Source organism: Podarcis erhardii (assembly GCF_964252035.2).
Source record: "Podarcis erhardii genome assembly, chromosome: 8".
NCBI lineage: Eukaryota > Metazoa > Chordata > Lepidosauria > Squamata > Lacertidae > Podarcis > Podarcis erhardii.
In genome coordinates, this window is record NC_138499.1 from 37,157,484 (window position 1) to 37,175,139 (window position 17,656).

The 17,656-nt window shown below is 39.1% G+C and overlaps 1 protein-coding gene across 7 annotated transcripts in view; it reads right to left on the minus strand.

Moving 5' to 3' along the window:
- The window catches only part of CHD7 (chromodomain helicase DNA binding protein 7), a 145,389-nt gene that overhangs the window by 35,023 nt on the left and 92,710 nt on the right, over positions 1-17,656 (minus strand). For all 7 annotated transcript variants that reach the window (XM_081873905.1, XM_081873904.1, XM_081873903.1 and 4 more), the window contains 9 exons: positions 15,043-15,098; positions 11,919-12,033; positions 7,438-7,521; positions 6,239-6,376; positions 6,022-6,143; positions 5,308-5,551; positions 4,280-4,456; positions 3,455-3,598; positions 1,328-1,583 (listed from right to left, as the gene is read on the minus strand). In XM_081873905.1, the coding sequence (XP_081730031.1) occupies positions 1,328-1,583; positions 3,455-3,598; positions 4,280-4,456; positions 5,308-5,551; positions 6,022-6,143; positions 6,239-6,376; positions 7,438-7,521; positions 11,919-12,033; positions 15,043-15,098 (1,336 nt within the window). The remainder of the gene's footprint in view (positions 1-1,327; positions 1,584-3,454; positions 3,599-4,279; positions 4,457-5,307; positions 5,552-6,021; positions 6,144-6,238; positions 6,377-7,437; positions 7,522-11,918; positions 12,034-15,042; positions 15,099-17,656) is intronic.

The window sequence follows — 17,656 nt, forward strand, 5'->3', positions numbered from 1 at the left end:
TAAGGGGTAAAACCAAATCCAAGAGTATGAACAACATGAAGGCTGAGCATAAGCACAAAACGTCAGTATGCTGGCTAGCCTACCATGTGCCTCCCTTCATTCTAGGTCTGAATGGAGAAAAGGAAATTGGAATCAGGGATGCGACCCCCCACCCCTGAATCTTTTCTTTAAAACAAAAAAATCATGGTGGGTAGTTAATTGGGACTAGACAATAAAAGCACTTCCCACCCCCAGCAAGGGCTGTTTAAGCTGCTAAGAGAGTAGTCCCATTTGGAGGTTGTGTGCCTGATGAATGGTTCATAAGTTAAAGACCTTCAAATCCTCTATTCATGGGAAGATTTAAGGATGGCTGCTACATCCTAAACCTGAATGGTCTGTGGGCATTTCCCCATTGTTTATTCTATCACCATAACCCTACAATTCTTTGCAATCTCACAATGTATTTTACACTGCAAAACTGCAGTAAAGAGGAATTGTATTTCCAGTCCATCCACAGAATGTATACTGACCAGGCATGATCTCTGCAGCCTCCCAGCCTCAATAGTAATGTCAGTATTTTCCACACTCTCTGCTAAAGTATGTCTGTTTTTTTTCCTATCTATCCTGGGCACAATCCCAGTCTGCTGTCACCCTGACTCAGTTCCCAGTGTAGAATGCAGCTCACTTCTGCAGTAGAAACAGTTAAATTCCACTCAATGACTGCAGCCTCTAAGAGGGAGCGCAGCAAGGCAAATATTGAGTTAAGTGTTGCACTTGCTGTGTTAAGCTAGCTGGACATCGAAGTGAAATGGGATCCTGACACCTGCAACCACAATACCAATAGGATCAGGATGGTAGCCACCGATGGCTAGCTGTGGTAGATTGTTAGCTATGGTGGTGAAGGCTGAATTTTTCCCAGTACTGGAAGAGGAAAGGTGAGTCTCTCAACTGCTATGCTGTTTCTGTCATGACTGAACAGACGGGGTTGTCCTTTTCTCCATCACTGAACATCATGTCACAAAGAAGCCACACAGCATTTCCTAGGACACCACAGAGTCCTGCCTCAGTGCGGTCATAGTTTCCAATGCATGAGGACGTGCATGTAAATTGCAGTAGATCTAATCAATCTCACATAGCTAGAAATTATTGCTGCTGCCTAGAGCTCTGAGATTTCATTCCTGTCCTATTACCCTTTTAGTGTTTTGAGAGTTAGAGGAGCCTAGGTCCTGATACTCTGGTCTAAAATGCAAAAGGAAAATTTAGCAAAATATATTCAGCTCAACTGAAAAACGCTTTCATACATGCCAAACTCCCCTCATTTTCTTTTTTTTTAAAAAGTCAGTCCTACCATTGATAAGGTATGGATGATTGCAGCATTTTCTTAATTCCATCATAGTGTTTAAGAGATTAGGTACGTTCGCTTGACCACCACCTTTTGACAAAAAAGTAAAATTCTTTTCAAGAATGGCTCTGTAGTATTTCTTCTGAATATTTGTCAATTCAACTTCAATTATGGTTTCCTCCTTGGGTGCAAGGTTCTTTTCAACATCTTCTTTGAGTCGTCTCAACATCATTGGTTTCAAGATAGCTTGGAGTTTTTGCACCTAGTTAAATAAATGAATGAAGTTTAAAATAATAATCTTGCACACTCTTTTATATTTTGGTTCTATCCCCACAGTGTAAATATTCTTTGTGGTATCAGAAAGTTGAGACAGTGGGAGCCAGATGGATCACAACATTTATAACTTTTTGTCATATAGCAAGGGAGATGTACTGCTAAAGACAGTGTCCTGTGCTGACACCAATGGCTTCACTATAGGCAGAGGGCAGTGTCAGAATATAAGCAACAACTTTCAAGTATGCCCATGGCCCACCACTTGTTTATAGATTTCCTGCCTGTCTTCCATGATGGAACTCTAGGAACTGTACTGATGTGACCTTGGCTAATACACCAATAAATTAAAACGTTATTAGCAACTCCAGTACCTAGCACTATTCATAATTTTGGTAAACTTCACTTGTTAATGCCTTCCTCAACTTTTCATATGATACTTAAACTTTGCACTACTTATTATTAGTTTGATTAATGATTCATCTCCTAACTAAGATTAGAAGACTGGGAGTGTACAGTTGCCTCAAATTATCATCTTCCTTCCTTTCTTTCCTTGTCTATGCAAATTCAGTCACACTTGTTACATATAATTAATAACACTTTTTCTGTGGTACCGTTTCTTTACATTCTATAATCAATCAGAAACCTATTTGTATGATTTAACATTTAGGTAATTAAGAAAGGAATTTATGGCTACAAGTAATTGCAGCAGGAACAGTTGAAATTCTGAAAGGATCACATAAAAACATTCTAGTCAAATGACATTCCTGTATAAATGATTGTGAATCTATGGAAGGTACACTTTATGTATTGTTTAGTCCCCTGTATACAGCCACAAGAAAGATTCCTGGCAGGAATTTTAGCCAGATTTGAATTAAGCAAATTGTCTGAGAAAATAAGAGTCTCCCTGGTATGCATTAATGATGGTGCAGTGTCACATTTACATGGGTGCTAACCCTGACTAGCTTAAAGGACGGTTTGCATAACAGTTTCTAGCCTTGCTTTTAAAGGTAACCATTGTGCAGATATAATGCTGTGCTATTAAACATGATTGCACAGGAAAGATTTTCTAACTTCTAGAGCTTAATTTTGTTCTCTCTCTTATGTAAGCATGTTATGTGGAAGCAAGTTCTAAGGGTTACAAATAGGTCACAATGTTAGCTATTATGTGCAAATAAACAAGTAAATATGTAATATTATTCTGCATAGGTCTGCATAATTGTTTACTATATTGGAATGCAAGATACTGAAATTGTTAGTATTTATTACAATTTATTAGTCAATTTATCTTGCCCAAGGCAACCCAAAGTGACTTACAAACAAACAAACAAACCAACCAACAAACAAACCAACAAACCATATAGATACATTAAAACAAAGGGTTGGGGAATTAGGTTTGGCATTCCAGTCAATGGACTGTCAAATATTTCACACAGCTAAGAATGCCTCATTGCAGGTGGAAGTTCTTTTTTCTCTTTTCATTATGGTTTAATTTGTTAGCAAGGTCAGCAGTGAGGCGTGCTTCCCCCTAGTCTTGCAGAGGTCAAGGGCAAATATAGAGTACAGCAAAGCTTCTACTGTCCACCTGCTATAACTGCTGGCACCTCCAGAAAGCAACAGGAAAAGCACTAATCAATGGCAAAGGTCACCTGAATTCAATCTTATTTGATACACAACCCACAGAGTATACCCTCCAGTTGAAGCTGCAACTTGACTACTTAGTCTCCTGCTCTTAGTTCTTTAATAAAAACTGGTTCTTGGTTTTTAATTTGCTTTATTTCTGTTTAGATTTCAGTTTTTGCAACAACAACAACAACAACAATAACAACAGTTAACAATTACAATTAATACTGGGTGATTTACCTGTTCTTCAGTTTTCAGATCACCAAACTCTTGCATGAAAGTGGTTTCTGAAGGAAAACGAGTTGGTTCCAAGAAATGAAGCAAGCTGAAGAGCTCCTCAACAGTGTTTTGTAATGGAGTACCTGTAAGAAGCACTTTGTGTTCCTGCAAGAAACAAAGACTCTGGAATAGTCTACAATCCTGAACTCTGAAGCTGCATATTCTTCCAAGATAAGTTTTCTAGTTTCTATCCTAAAATTATTAGGCTGTATTTATAATCTATGCATATATTTCATATTTTCCAATTCCAGAAGCTTTAATAAAATGCTTTATTTGTGGTAGGCTGTTGGACCAGATGACCTTCAAGGTCTCTTCTAGATTTTATCATTGTGTGTGAATGGTTTAGGTTGTCAGCTGGGTGCTTGTAGCATGGAATGGTAGCTTCAGTTGCGTAGACTCCATATTTCTATTCCAGTGAACACACAAATCTGTGACAGGTCTACTCATCTGTCACTGACAGTCATCCACCTCTAAGGTAGTGGTGAAGCTTGAACTAATCACAATATAGGATACCATAGCATATCCATATTGCCTAAATAATGCATTTTTGACCCTTACAAGCTGCAATTTCACAGCATTTTGGAGCTTGAGTGAGCACGGAAAGCTCTTAACACAACATGTTAAATGAAAAAGGATTTTTGTTAATTGATCTCTGCATTTTCATAATTTTATATTGAAAAAGAGAAGAGAAGTAAAGCCATCTGAAACATAAACCCGCTTTCCCATCGGATTAATGGGATGGTCTGTACAGACATCTCTTGGAGCTTTGAGAGTACTAGTACTCACCAGGTCCATCATCTTGAGCCCTTCCAACAGTTTGCAGTTTCTGTTTTTCAGCCTGTGAGCTTCATCGATTACTACACAGCGCCATGGAATGTTACGGAGCTCAGGACAATCAGTCAAAATCATTTCAAATGTAGTGATGATGGCATGAAATTTGTATGACCCCTTAACTGCACGACCCTAAAAGTACAGAAAGTATTTTATCAGGTTACACAACACTGAAAATGAATCAACCCATTACCTATTATCATCTACCAAAATTACCTATTGTCATCTACCAAAATATATTCATGTGTTACTGATTGATGCTTTTCGGTATTTTGACTAAGCTCAAGTGTAGACACAAGAGTATGTTATTTAGAATGAACAGAATATGCTGAATGCTGGACCACACTGAGAAAAAGGACACTGTACTGCAACGGAACTATGCAATGCTGGAGCACTCAGGCAAATGAGCTGAGAAGGGTGGAAACTTTCAAAGAATCCGTAAGAACATGGCATAGATAGAATAGGTTTGGAACTAGAGAAGAGACAAGAGACATGAGCTAAAATCTGCAGAAGCAGAAGAGGTACAAGCTTGTTCTAACCACTCCCCTGCTCATGCCTGCCTTCTTTTGGGCTCTCTGTCCTCCTGGCTCACTGTGCCATGTCTGCCTTCTTTGCCAAGTGGCAATTTGTGCTGTTATGTGCAGCACCCAGAGGTGTGGTTCAGAGGGGCTATGGAAAGCAGAGAGGTAGGCACACACATGAGCCTGGAGGCCTGAATATGGGATGTATGGTTAGAGCACCTTTCTGAAGAATGCTACGCTGCTCTTGCTGCCATGCTCCATGGCTGAGCTCATACATGCAACTCTCTGTCCACCGTCCGCCCCCATCACAAAGTGGGGCAGAGAGAATGGATAACAGAAAGGATGAAATAGGGGGCACAACCTCATACAATAAGGTAGAGGGCTGCCCATGTCTACCTTAAATAATAGAGGATAATGATCCAGAATAAAGTCATATGTTATTATTAGAGTAGAAACATTTACCTGTGGGTCTTTGAAATACATTTCATACAACTGAATGGTCTTTCGACTGGCTTGACTCCCATGATATACAACAACATTCAACTCTGTCCAGGTACGGAATTCCCTTTCCCAGTTGGGGATTGTGGACAATGGGGCAATAACCAAAAAAGGACCATGGATTCCTTTTAAATATATCTCATAGAGAAATGTAATAGATTGGATCGTCTTTCCCAATCCCATTTCATCTGCTAAAATGCAGTTTCGCCTGGAATAAATAATAATAATAATAATAATAATAATAATAATAATAATAATAATAATAATAATTTATTATTTATACCCCGCCCATCTGGCTGAGTTTCCCCAGCCACTCTGGGCGGCTTCCAATCAAGTGTTAAAAACACACACATATATTCCATCATAAAATAAATAATGTTCTGTTCTCAAAAAAAATGGAACTCCCACAATGCAACTGCTTTGCTTATTTGAATGTGGAAAGAATACTATTCTTTCAAAATAAGGAAGTTGTTACTATAAAGTATGTTTTTAAAATAATCTCTAGATTTTATATGAGCATGCAAAAGACACACAAATATATTCCATCTCAAAATGGAATTTGCTATTTTATATAGCTGGGACATTTAAAATAATCACATTTTAAAATAGCGGTGTATGTTAAACTTCAAAAATTAAGCTATTCATTCTCTTCTTTTACAATGAAGTTGTAACACGTACGTGTTGTACCAATTGAAAAGAAGCCAGTTTACTCCTTCCAACTGGTATTCCCTGAGTTTGTTGTTGTTTTTATATTCCCTGGAACTTTCTGACTTCTTCCAGTCATCAGCAGGAGGTCGCTCCTGTTTCAAATACAGCAAAATACATTAGTGATTTACAAAAACCACATTATTATGTTATTTTTTAGTAACATCATCTATTCAGAGCCAAATCTTACCACACGTTCTGTTTCTGGTTGCCTGGACATAAGCTTCTCAAATTCTTCTATTTTAGCTTGGTCTATGTCTTGCTTTAATTCCCATGTGCTGTCTTCATATGGAAGTGAACACCATTTCACCAAATAATGAGTCACAGGCTTTGTTTTTAATTAGGAAACAAAAATGAGATTAAGTGAGAAACAAAGCATAACTATACTGGAACTTTGCAGACCGAATAAGATTTACAACAAGACTTATATTTTTGAAAAAAATCCATACAAATAGTTACAAGATTTCCCCATAAATTTATAAGCAAAAATTTCCCAGGAGGCAACTTACAATAATTAAAATGACAGCTGTTGATTTATGTCACTTTTAAATAAACAGTGATAAAGAAAGGTTAACAGTTCCTTTATAAAACTACTTGCTCTTCTATTTAAAATAACCCACTAGAGATTCTTTGAAGAGATGCAGCTCAAGGAAAGTGGTTATAAAGGAATAACAAAATATTTAGTTCATTGCCCAAAGCCTCCTTAACTGGCATCTACATACCATGATGATGAAATTGACATTTATTTTAACAATTACTTGGCTACCATATAATGCAAGACTTGAAGAAATGCTTGCATTGATTAACAAATGAGAACAACACTAAAAAGGAAAATTAGGGCTATTTCTAAATTTGAGAATATTTGGTACTTTCATATATTGCCACATGTAGTTCATTAGCAAAATGAGATTCACCTTGTCAAACTTAATTTTTATAAGCTAAAGAGCAAAAATATTCAAGTAAGACATGCAATACTATTATTGCAAAAAAAAAAGGTAATTATGAAATCCTATAACTAGAAAGATCAGTGCCATGAGACGGAAAAAACAGTGCTCAGATTGAAACAGTCTTCCTCTGTTTCTTGTCCCCATAAAACATATATTCTGCTTTCTCTCTAGGCATATTCTTATCACCACTATTAAATGTAATATAAATAAGTAGGTAAGGCAATGTTTTGACTAGCAAAGAAACGGATGTTTTCAAGCTGAATGCTTCTCTATAATTTAGACTTCTATACCTATACACTAACAAAACCCATTAAGTATATCAATCTCTATGACCAACATGGCAACATCTATCAACTACAAGCTAAACTAAAGCATGTCATCTTGCTAATATTAGTTCTACAGAGCTACTTAATAAATACACACTTCTGTCAGGTTCCCTTACCTCTCCATTATCATCCTTGCTATGTGAAATATCCATTATTCGATCAACTTCAACATAATCGGGATTAAAAAGTTCATCATCTATCTGTTTAAGAGGGAAAAACAAATAGAATATCAGAAATTTCTATTAGCAAATATTCTCAGAAAACAAAAAAAAATTGGGGGCCACAGTAATACGTAATGTATATTTGACAAATGTCAACATGTTAATTGAAATGCAACAATTCGGTAAGATTGCTCCCCATGAGGGAATCAGACTTCTCAGACTTTGTTAACTGGGCCTCTTAATTACTGTGTGAAACCTTTTACTGTGAGAGAATGTTTAAGAATATTTTAAATGAAGTGTGAAATTACAATTCACTAATGAGCAATCGAAAAGGCTTATAGCATGCAATGCATTTGGAATTCTTGAAGATTGCAGCTTGCAGTAAAAAAAACAAAAAAACTAGAGCCATGTATGCTAAGTGACATAAAAACGCAAGTACAGAAGTTGCATAATTGCTGTATAAAATAGATTATTATTCCTGAACAAATAAATAAAAAGACCACTGCAAAATTCTCACTCTTTTCTCCTTCTCTATCTTATCAGTAAGCTTCCTATTTATGATGTGTGCTCAAGTATTCCCCGAGAGCTGGTGTACTGTGGTGTCTAAGAATGTGGGCCACGAAGCCCCTGGTCCAATTCTCACTTCACCTCAAAATACACTATTTAACCTAAGCAATTCTCATCTGCAACACGGGAATATAATATTGACCTAAGATACATGGCTAAGGATTACTGAAATACATGCATGGTTCTTCTGGATAAGCATGTCATGGCTCCACAGTAACACTGGTATTGCACAAATAACTGGCCTAGAACCAGTAGTTGTAGTTGTTGGTAGTATTTATATGACACAAGTATCATTGTGAGTATTGCTGTCTCCCCCAAAAAGAGATTCTACCTATTCCTTGCCCATCAGAACTAGTTGGGAGGCTCTGTCTCCAGATGAAAAGAACCAGGTGTCTTTGAGGTCTTTGGGGAATTTGCCCACTAGCTTTGGGCAGCTACCCTGACAGCTAGCCTGTCTCATCTGTGGTTTTGTCTCTCAACACATCCTCTCCTCCCTCCACTTCTTCACTATGCTGCTTTACAGGGGACCCAAGGTGCATGAAACAGAGAGGCCTAGAGTACAGATGCTCTTGATTCATGCCAAATCTGAAAAATTATGGCCTAGATCCCTTTTAAAGGATTATATCACTACAGTTGAGAAGAAATCCCCTTTTTCTCAGCTGCCAGCGCCTCTGCAAAGTTCTATCCAGCTGAGCTATTTTGGATGGTGAATGGCCTTTTAAATCTGGACTGTCTCCACCAAAAATTTAATCAGTCCACTGTGGTGAATTTGCTAGCTACTTGTGGAGAAAATTGCATGATTTCAGCATGGCTCAAGGGTCACAACTAAATACAAAATCAGGCACTATCTGAACCTGTTTATTTCAATCAATTTCATCTTTCTTGCCCAGTCGTGAAAAGGGTGCACTTTTCTGGGCTATCAATAAGTAGGACGTAAGTCTGTTTTGATGTGTCAAAGCTAGTTAGGAGAATATGCACCTCTTTCAGGCAGGGAAAGATGTCATATTAAACTTGTATTGTACTGGTTGCACTGGTTGCCACTGCATATCAAGTCCCAATTTAAAGTGACAGTGATGCTCCCCCCTTTTAGAAAACGAACGAAAGGTGGTGACCTTTAAAGCCCTGAGTGCAGAAATGATACGGGGGAAAATATTCACCAGTAGGAGCATCTGACATGGAACTTTGGATCCAACTCTATATAAAAAACACTATGCATTATTATTAGTTATAGTAATTTGTTTCCTTGTAGTTTATATGATGGTTTTTAACTGTTTTGATTCTAAAATGTATCCACTCTGCTTCTTTATTAATGTTTCTCACACAGTTTAAAAGCATGAAATGTAGATGACAGATTTCCAAACACCACACTCGCATGTCATATCCGAATAATTACCCACAATTTACAATACATAATGTGAGAAAGAAAATAATAAAAAATAAAACCTCTTTGTTTAAATGGGTAAAATTAAGGGGATTGCCAAGTTGGGGCCTACCAAAGCCCTACCTGGTGTCACTGAGACGACCTGTTACACCTTGCCCCCCTTTTGAGTGCAATTTGGCTTGAAAAATGTTATCTAAGAAAAGCCTTTTTTTCCAAGACTAACTGTGGTACAGAGACCAATTTCAGGAGTGGCCACAGCTGGAGAAGGGCTCACTCTGCTCCTCAGCCTTGATCCACTGCATTTCAATTAGGCTTGAAAGAAGCCTTGTACTGGCTACCATATTAGGTTTAATTTCAACAGGGAGGGTTAATTTCAAGGTATGTCAGAAGGAAAGGGAAGCGTTAACCCTCCCCAGCTGTGACTGTACCGTCTCCCAACCAAAAATTCCCTGCACTGCAATTAAGCCTCTAAGAAGTGTCCTATTGGTTACAGTAGAAGGCTTCTTCCAAGCCTAATTGCAATAAGGGAAGAACTGTTTTCAAGCCTAATGGGTGGCAGTGGAGATCTTCCTGGAGAGTGCAGCTGCGAAGAAAGCATTAACTCCTCATCAGTTGCTTTCATACCACTCTACTCTCATTACAGGCCAAAAGACTTTCTTCAAACCTAATGCGGGGTGGGGCGGATAAGTGTGTGTGCTTGGTTGCAGTGTGGGATGAGTGATGCCTACAACAAATTTGCATGGGTCCAGAAAGTTGGCAATGTCTGGGGTAAATGATTCCATGGTGCAGATGAAACAATGGTTAAGAAACTCAGAGCAGAGTGGGGTTATATATACCCTTAGCCCCTCTTCCTCTAACTATGGTTAATAGCAACCAGTGTCTCATTTAATGAGGGTCTGAAGCGAGGGTTGCAAACCCTCATGCTTAGTGCAGATGTAACTTTAAGCCATCAGAAGGGTAGGCAAAATTAATACACAAGAGAGAAAGGTCAGAAGATAACCCAGATGAAGCTAATTTACACAACGCAAAATGTGAATCTGGCAAAAGCCATAGCTATAATACCACAAGTTTGTAATTATCTGTATGAGAACCTTAACATTCCAACATTTCCATCTCTAAGTTGATGCTGTTCTCTTAATTTGTACAGAGATTAATAACTAAAAGCAAATATAAACCCTAGGTCAAAACACCACTGTAACCATTAAAACATTATAACCACAATAGCACGAACATTTCTGGAAATGAACAAGCAGCATCCTGTTTACTGAAGTATGCCGTGTGTAATTTATTACAGGGAAAACAAAACAAAAAGGCAAACATACAGTGCCTAAGTCTCTGCAATCAGAATACTTCATAAAGGGAGGAAGGAACATATGGATTGCATAGAATTAATTCAACGTTACAGCTTGCCCAATTCTGAAGGTCCAGACCAGTATCCAAAGCAACTCCAACCCCACTTGCAAACCAGTAAAATTTCACTGGTAGCGAAGTATCAGAGAACTTCCCCACTTTGCATAGACTTAACTGCAAACCTTGACTGCCAGCCTGACTAGGCCCCAAAGTATCCAAAAAGCGTACAGGCATGGGTTAGTGAACATGTAATGGGGACAGTTCCATTACTGAAAGTCACCCATCAAGAATGTCAGTGCTCTAAAATCAGTGTATATGTGGCATCATTAAAGTAATGGTGGGAGCTTACCATCTCTGTGGTACTTTGGGCCTAAACTGTTGAAGGTTCTAGGTTAAAACCAATTCTTTGTATTTTTGCAGCAAAAAAATAAACAAGGAGGCAAGAAGACATCTGACAACTAGTATACAGTGGTACCTCGGGTTAAGTACTTAATTCGTTCTGGAGGTCTGTACTTAACCTGAAACTGTTCTTAACCTGAAGCACCACTTTGTTAGCTAATGGGGCCTCCTGCTGCTGCCGCACTGCCAGAGCACAATTTCTGTTCTCATCCTGAAGCAAAGTTATTAACCTGAAGCACTATTTCTGGGTTAGCGGAGTCTGTAACCTAAAGCGTATGTAACCTGAGGTACCACTGTAATATGTTCCTAAAAGCTTCCCCTAATATCTAGTGGGCCTTCACATTCTGAACCAGCTGAAGCTTTCAAACAGTCTTCAAGAGCAACTGAGCATTCAATACATAGCACTGAGATGACAGAGACGCAAATAACTGTCACCAGGTTTGAAGAATTATGCAAATGTAAAGTACATCACTAAAACAGCCTTGTATTTAAGCGCTCAGCTAGTAGCTATCGATGCCAAGGAACTGAATGCAGGTACATGAAGGAACAAAGTACTCTATCCCTCCTCTTCACCCGGCATACTACCCAAGGAGGGAAGCTCTCTCCTTTGCATGTTGCAGCTCCCTGTCCTTCCACTGCCAGTTCCTACCAGGCTGGGTTTTTCTTTTTTTTAAATGCTAGTCAGTAACCTTTGGGGCTTAGTTGCAAGACTGAATTTAAAACAATAAAACCAACATACCTCTGAAAGGAACTTATTCTGCCCCTGCTTTGCCTTAAATCTCTTAATCTTTTGCTGAATTCTCCTGTCTTTGTCCAATACTTCCACAGATGCCCATTGACAGTGAAGGTAAGAGCTAAAAGATAAATGAAAGAAAACACAAATTCAAACATGCAATATCCTAGTTTTCCAGCTATTAAGCACTTAGTCACAGCTTGATATTTATGAAAAATAATTGTGTACAAATTAGGACACAATAACTCCATTTTAAAGCATCCTTATTTAATTTCTGAGGAAAAACACAACACACACATTTGAATATAGATGAACTGGGTCAAGGAGTCTTCCTCTTTTACTCATTCTGAATGATGATGATGATCATCGGCCCTAGACTCACTGATCTGATGTTTGGAAGCTGTGGCTGGATGGTTACGTGGGAGCCGGTTGAAGTTAAATCCTTCAAAGACAAGGTCCTTTGGCTGAGTCAGGACTATATGGGGTTGGGAGGGCAACTCCCATCCCTTGCGGGGGCGCAATTAGTGCCAGCGCCTTCCGCCAAGAAACGCCTCCCTTTCCATGGAGGCGCAGGTTACAGCTACAACAAAGGCGGCATTTTTTCATCTCCGCCAAGCTAAGCAGTTGGTCCCTTATCTCTCTCACCCTGACCTCGTCACTGTGATCTATGCGACAGTCACCTCCAGGCTTGATTATTGTAACTCACTCTATGTGGGGCTGCCCTTGAAACTGACCCAGAAACTCCAGCAGGTGCAGAATGCCATGGCGAGACTCCTCATGGGGCCCTCGCCACGGGAGCACATTAATCTGGTGCTATACCAGCTGCGCTGGCTCCCGGTGGAGTACAGGATCAGGTATAAGGTGCTATATGGCTTAGGACCCTCATACGTACGGGACCGCCTCTCCTGTTATGCCCCATGGAGGACCTTAAGGTCTGCAAATAATAATACCCTGAAGATCCCAGGCCCCAGGGAGATTAGACTGGCCTCAACCAGAGCCAGGGCCTTTTCAGCCATGGCTCCAGCCTGGTGGAACACAAGAGACCAGGGCCCTGCGGGATTTGACATCTTTCTGCAGGGCCTGCAAGACGGAGCTGTTCCGCCAGGCCTTTGGTCAGGGTTTAGCCTGATTCTTTTCTTTCTGTATAAGAACAAGCATTAAAGAGGCCTCCTAGCCTGCTCACAGGTCCTTTAAAGACCAGTGGTAACAGTTGGCCCTGGAGAATATTAACCACTCTCAATTTTACCCGTGGACTGCCATCTGTCCAGATTTTAATTTGCTCTGAACTAATTTAAAGATGTATTTTAATTATGTGATTGCCTGTTTTTATGTTCTTATGTTCTTTGTATACTGTGTTAGTTTTGTGATGTTAGCTGCCCTGAGCCCAGCTCTGGCGGGGCACAAATAAATCATCATCATCATCATGATTGAATTAGCTCACAATATACATTTTTGTTCACGAAACAGCACTGATCTTCCACAGGCATAAGTCTGTGCAGAGAAAAGTACTGTAAAGCCTGCACAACAACAGACAATTCCTGTGACTGTTGTGACAAAAAGTATAATCCAACAAAAGTTAATTTGCCTTGTCCCACTGAAATCAAAGAGACTAAGTATTTCAACAGAATTAAAGTTCTTTTCAATATTTGTAAACAAATTGATTTTAATCTGATTTTACAACTTTTGCTGTAGTATATCTAGTATGTGTTGTGTGAACTGCCTGAGTTGTAACTGACTGTAAGCCCAATTTTGGAACATGCTGCTCTATTATAATTTTAATTTGCAAGTTGCTTTAAATAAATTCAAATAATAAAAGATGAGTATGGAGTCATAACAACCCATGTTTTAATGTCATTTAACAGCCTTTTAATCTTATTATGAGCTGCCACGTTTCATTCTTACTTTAATGACTTGTATTGATATTTTATTTTTATTGTATTTTAATTACATCTGTTTGTAAACTATCCTGCCTTAACAGTGGGGTATAACTCTCAAAAACAAAGAAAACCAATGCCATGTTGCCTTTTTGTGATTTTTTTTCTTTAGGTGAAAAGTAGGCTTTCGAAAAGTGCAACTTTAGTAGTCAACCTAGCTAATGAGGATCATGTAATGAACATTGCAACATCAAGGCACTGAACAGTCAATCACATTTGGCTATGAGTCATAACCACGAAATGTAAACAAAGCCTTCTGATGACCCACACCCTTAATAGGAGGGGGAAATAGAGGTGGACTACATCCCAGGCAACCAGACAGTGATCCTTGTATTGCATCATTAAACTGGTGAGATCATTGTCCATTGCACGAGTGCTGCAGAGCAAGATCTCTAAGTCAATCCTGCTCCAGCTGCATTCAGTTACATGACTAGCTGAAACGGAATGTGGATAGAGGTGTATCCCCACCTTATTCTGCCACAACTAGTTAACTACACAACTAGCTTAGCAAATGTACTATTGGTCTGGTCTCCTCTGCCATTAGAATGTGCATCTCTTGATGCTTACACCCACTTCCTTGTGAACCTTTGTAAGGTGGTGATGAGCCCTACCCCAATTTTGTCTCTGCAAGTCATAGCAGAAGCACTAGCCTTGAACAAAAACACTTTAAAAAAATGGAAATAAAAAATTAATTTCTTACCTAAAAATGCTAGAGAAAAATGATGGCAAAAAAATGAAGATCAGTAATTCTAAACTGAATGGGTGAAAAAATGTGTTTACTCTTTCGTGATTAAGGTTTGCACAGTAGCAACAGTTATGTTAGATAGCAATGACAGATTAAATTAAAATACAAGGTCGACTCTCAACTTACGTTGGGGTTACGTTCCAGGAATAGTGTGTAAAGCCAAACTCACATACAGAAAAAACACACTCTACTTGTGACTCTTAATACTCTCCCAAGGCTGCATGTCCTCTTCCAAGGCTACTGAACATTCTCCCTGAACCTATGAATGCTCTCCAAGGTGAGTGCAATGGCAATTAGCTTGCTGACATTCTGTTCCTGGATGCCTGTCCCTTTTTATTTATTTCTGGGTGTTTTCTGGCCAAGCACATAAAGCTGAATTTGCACAAGTTAAATGTGTGTAAGGTGGGATTTGACTGTACTTCAAGTAATTTTGAAGTTATTGCTTACTTACAAGTTTTTGTATTTTACATAGAATTCTTCAGTTTCTACTTCCTCTCCATTCTCCATCTGTAAAAAGATACTCACGATGTTAATTATGAACTCTGCTATAAGATATCACCTCCAACTTATATATAATGCAACACAGATTGGAATTTTACAATAGGAAGGTTTATTGTATGGCATTTTTTTAAAGAAAAGGGGAAGAATGATATAGGTAAAGGGTTTTCTACATCTGTCTGCCCATGAACATTCTGCACTACTTATTACAACACCCAAGACATGAATCATTTTAACTCCTCCCTAACCGCATGCAGCTTCATTCACAACAAGCTGACCCCAACTCTGGCTTCCAGCCAAACCAACAGTGTTAAGGAGAAGCCAAGTGTACCATTTTCTCAGGCAGCAGCCAATTAGCAACTGCACTCGTGAATGCCATATGTATTATTTTTGGCTGGTGCCTGGCAACTTTATATTGTGGTTTTTGTAACATGCTCAAGTAGTGTTTTAACAGTGTTTATACTTCCATATTGTTAGCACTGATAATAAGAAACTGTATGAAACTGAACCTTTCACTTCCAATAGTAGTTTTAACATGTTATTGTTCATGATGTTAGTTTTACTCAACGTGCAATTAAATTCATCCTGACAAGTGACCTTGCATGCAGAGCAGCCAAATTAAATTAATGCCCAAAATATAACATTTAATAAGGCTAAAACTGTGACAAAAAATCTTAAACCAATACTAAGTGTCAATAAAATAAATTTATGCAGGCTGTATGGCATGTTCTGCAACTTCAACATTTTTTTTAAAAACCCAGAAAGAAAACCTCAGATTTTGATACAGTTTAAGGTATAATTTCATCTTGAAGTCTGGTCTGTTTTCCACATAATGCTAAAGCATAGTTTGTTTAGATCAACCATTATTTGTTCCATTGTGTGAACCCAACCCAGTACAGTCGTACCTTGGATCTCAAACACCTTGGTTTCTGAGCAAATTAGCTCCCAAACGATCAAAACCCAGAAGTGAGTGTTCTGGTTTATGAACGTTCTTTTGGCAGCCAAACATCCAATGGGGCTTCCGCGGCTTCCGATTGGCTGCAGGAGCTTCCTGCAGCCAATCAGAAGCCACACTTTGGTTTCCAAATGTTTTGGAAGTTGAACAGACTTCCAGAACAGATTCTGTTCAACTTCTGAGGTATCACTGTAGTTTATCCATAGCTTGTTTCTTCCCAACAAACCACAATCATAAGCCATTGTTTGTGGATGACTTATGAAGCTTGGCTTATTATGTGCATACCTGATATAATTTATTGCCCCGCCCCAGATGCTCACTGAAACCACGTGGCAAGAGAGGTAGAAAAACAAATCAGTTCCCATGGCTCAGTGGCTCTCATTGGTGCTTTGTCTCATAAACTCACTCCTAACTCTGCCAACCAACAGACTTCTTTCCCTGCCTCTCTCTACGTCCTCCCTCACAAGGCAGGTAGCTTTGCAGCTGCTGCCAAGGAGGAGGAAATTTAAAGTGACCACAGGCCAGTTCACCCTACTAACATCTAAAATAGGATGAACAAGGAAGCAACAAAGTTAAACCAACCATACACCGCACACCAATTTACTTTCTTAAATTGTAGCACCATTTATATATGATTTGTTTAAAAACAGGAATACCCAGTAATTGTTGGGAAAAATACTATTACTGGACCAAAAAAAACTTTCATGTGAGCTTGCAATCAACACCCAATACTGCCCATAAGAAAGGACTATTGCTTGCAACTCGCAACTCATGGCTTCAGGGTAATTAGCACTTTCTGTGCAAACATCTGATTAACAACCCACATGGTGCCCTGAAGTCTCCATTCTGTTTTCACAAACCTAGAAACAATAATCCCTGACCTTGGTGTTTTTGTGTTTCTGTGTGTATTCTGCACCTTCTTTAAGAGGTGGGCTTCCCAGACCCACAGTATGAATTCTGAAATTTGCCTCCATCTGCTCCATTTTCTAGTGCAATGAACTAGCAAAATGATGTGTTGGTCAGCTGTAGCAACTCTCCAGAACGGCTTCCCCAAACCTTTAAAAACTATTGCCTTTGCTGGCTGAAGAGGACAGATAGGATAGCCAATTTATAGCATCTCTTGACTCTCAGAGGGCATGGGATGAGGAGGTCACAATGTTCATCATTCTTTTTTACCACATGTACAGGAAGGCCTTGCAGATCAGTTTCTGAATGATGCCATTTCCCCCGGCTCTTTGAGGAAATGTGCCACTGTAATGCCACCCTCTTCAGGGGAAAGACCCAGACCAGCCAAATGTCCCAGCCAGATGGGTAGGTTATAAATAAATTATCATTATCAACATCATCCAGGAAACCAAGTCACTTGCACTAGGCACAACATTAGTTTTAAGTTTCTGACCTGGTGTGCACAAAACACTAAGGCATAGTTTGAATAGTTTAACCATAGTTTGACAGTTTGAACAAAGTCGACTAGCTTAACCAAGACTTGTTTGTTCCCAAGAAACCACAACTACAAGCCACCTGGCCAGCCCAGAAAGACTCCTTTCTACAATAGAATGGGAGATTGTGGGGACTCTCCTTCCTTAGAGGTTTTGAAGCAGAAGTTGGATGG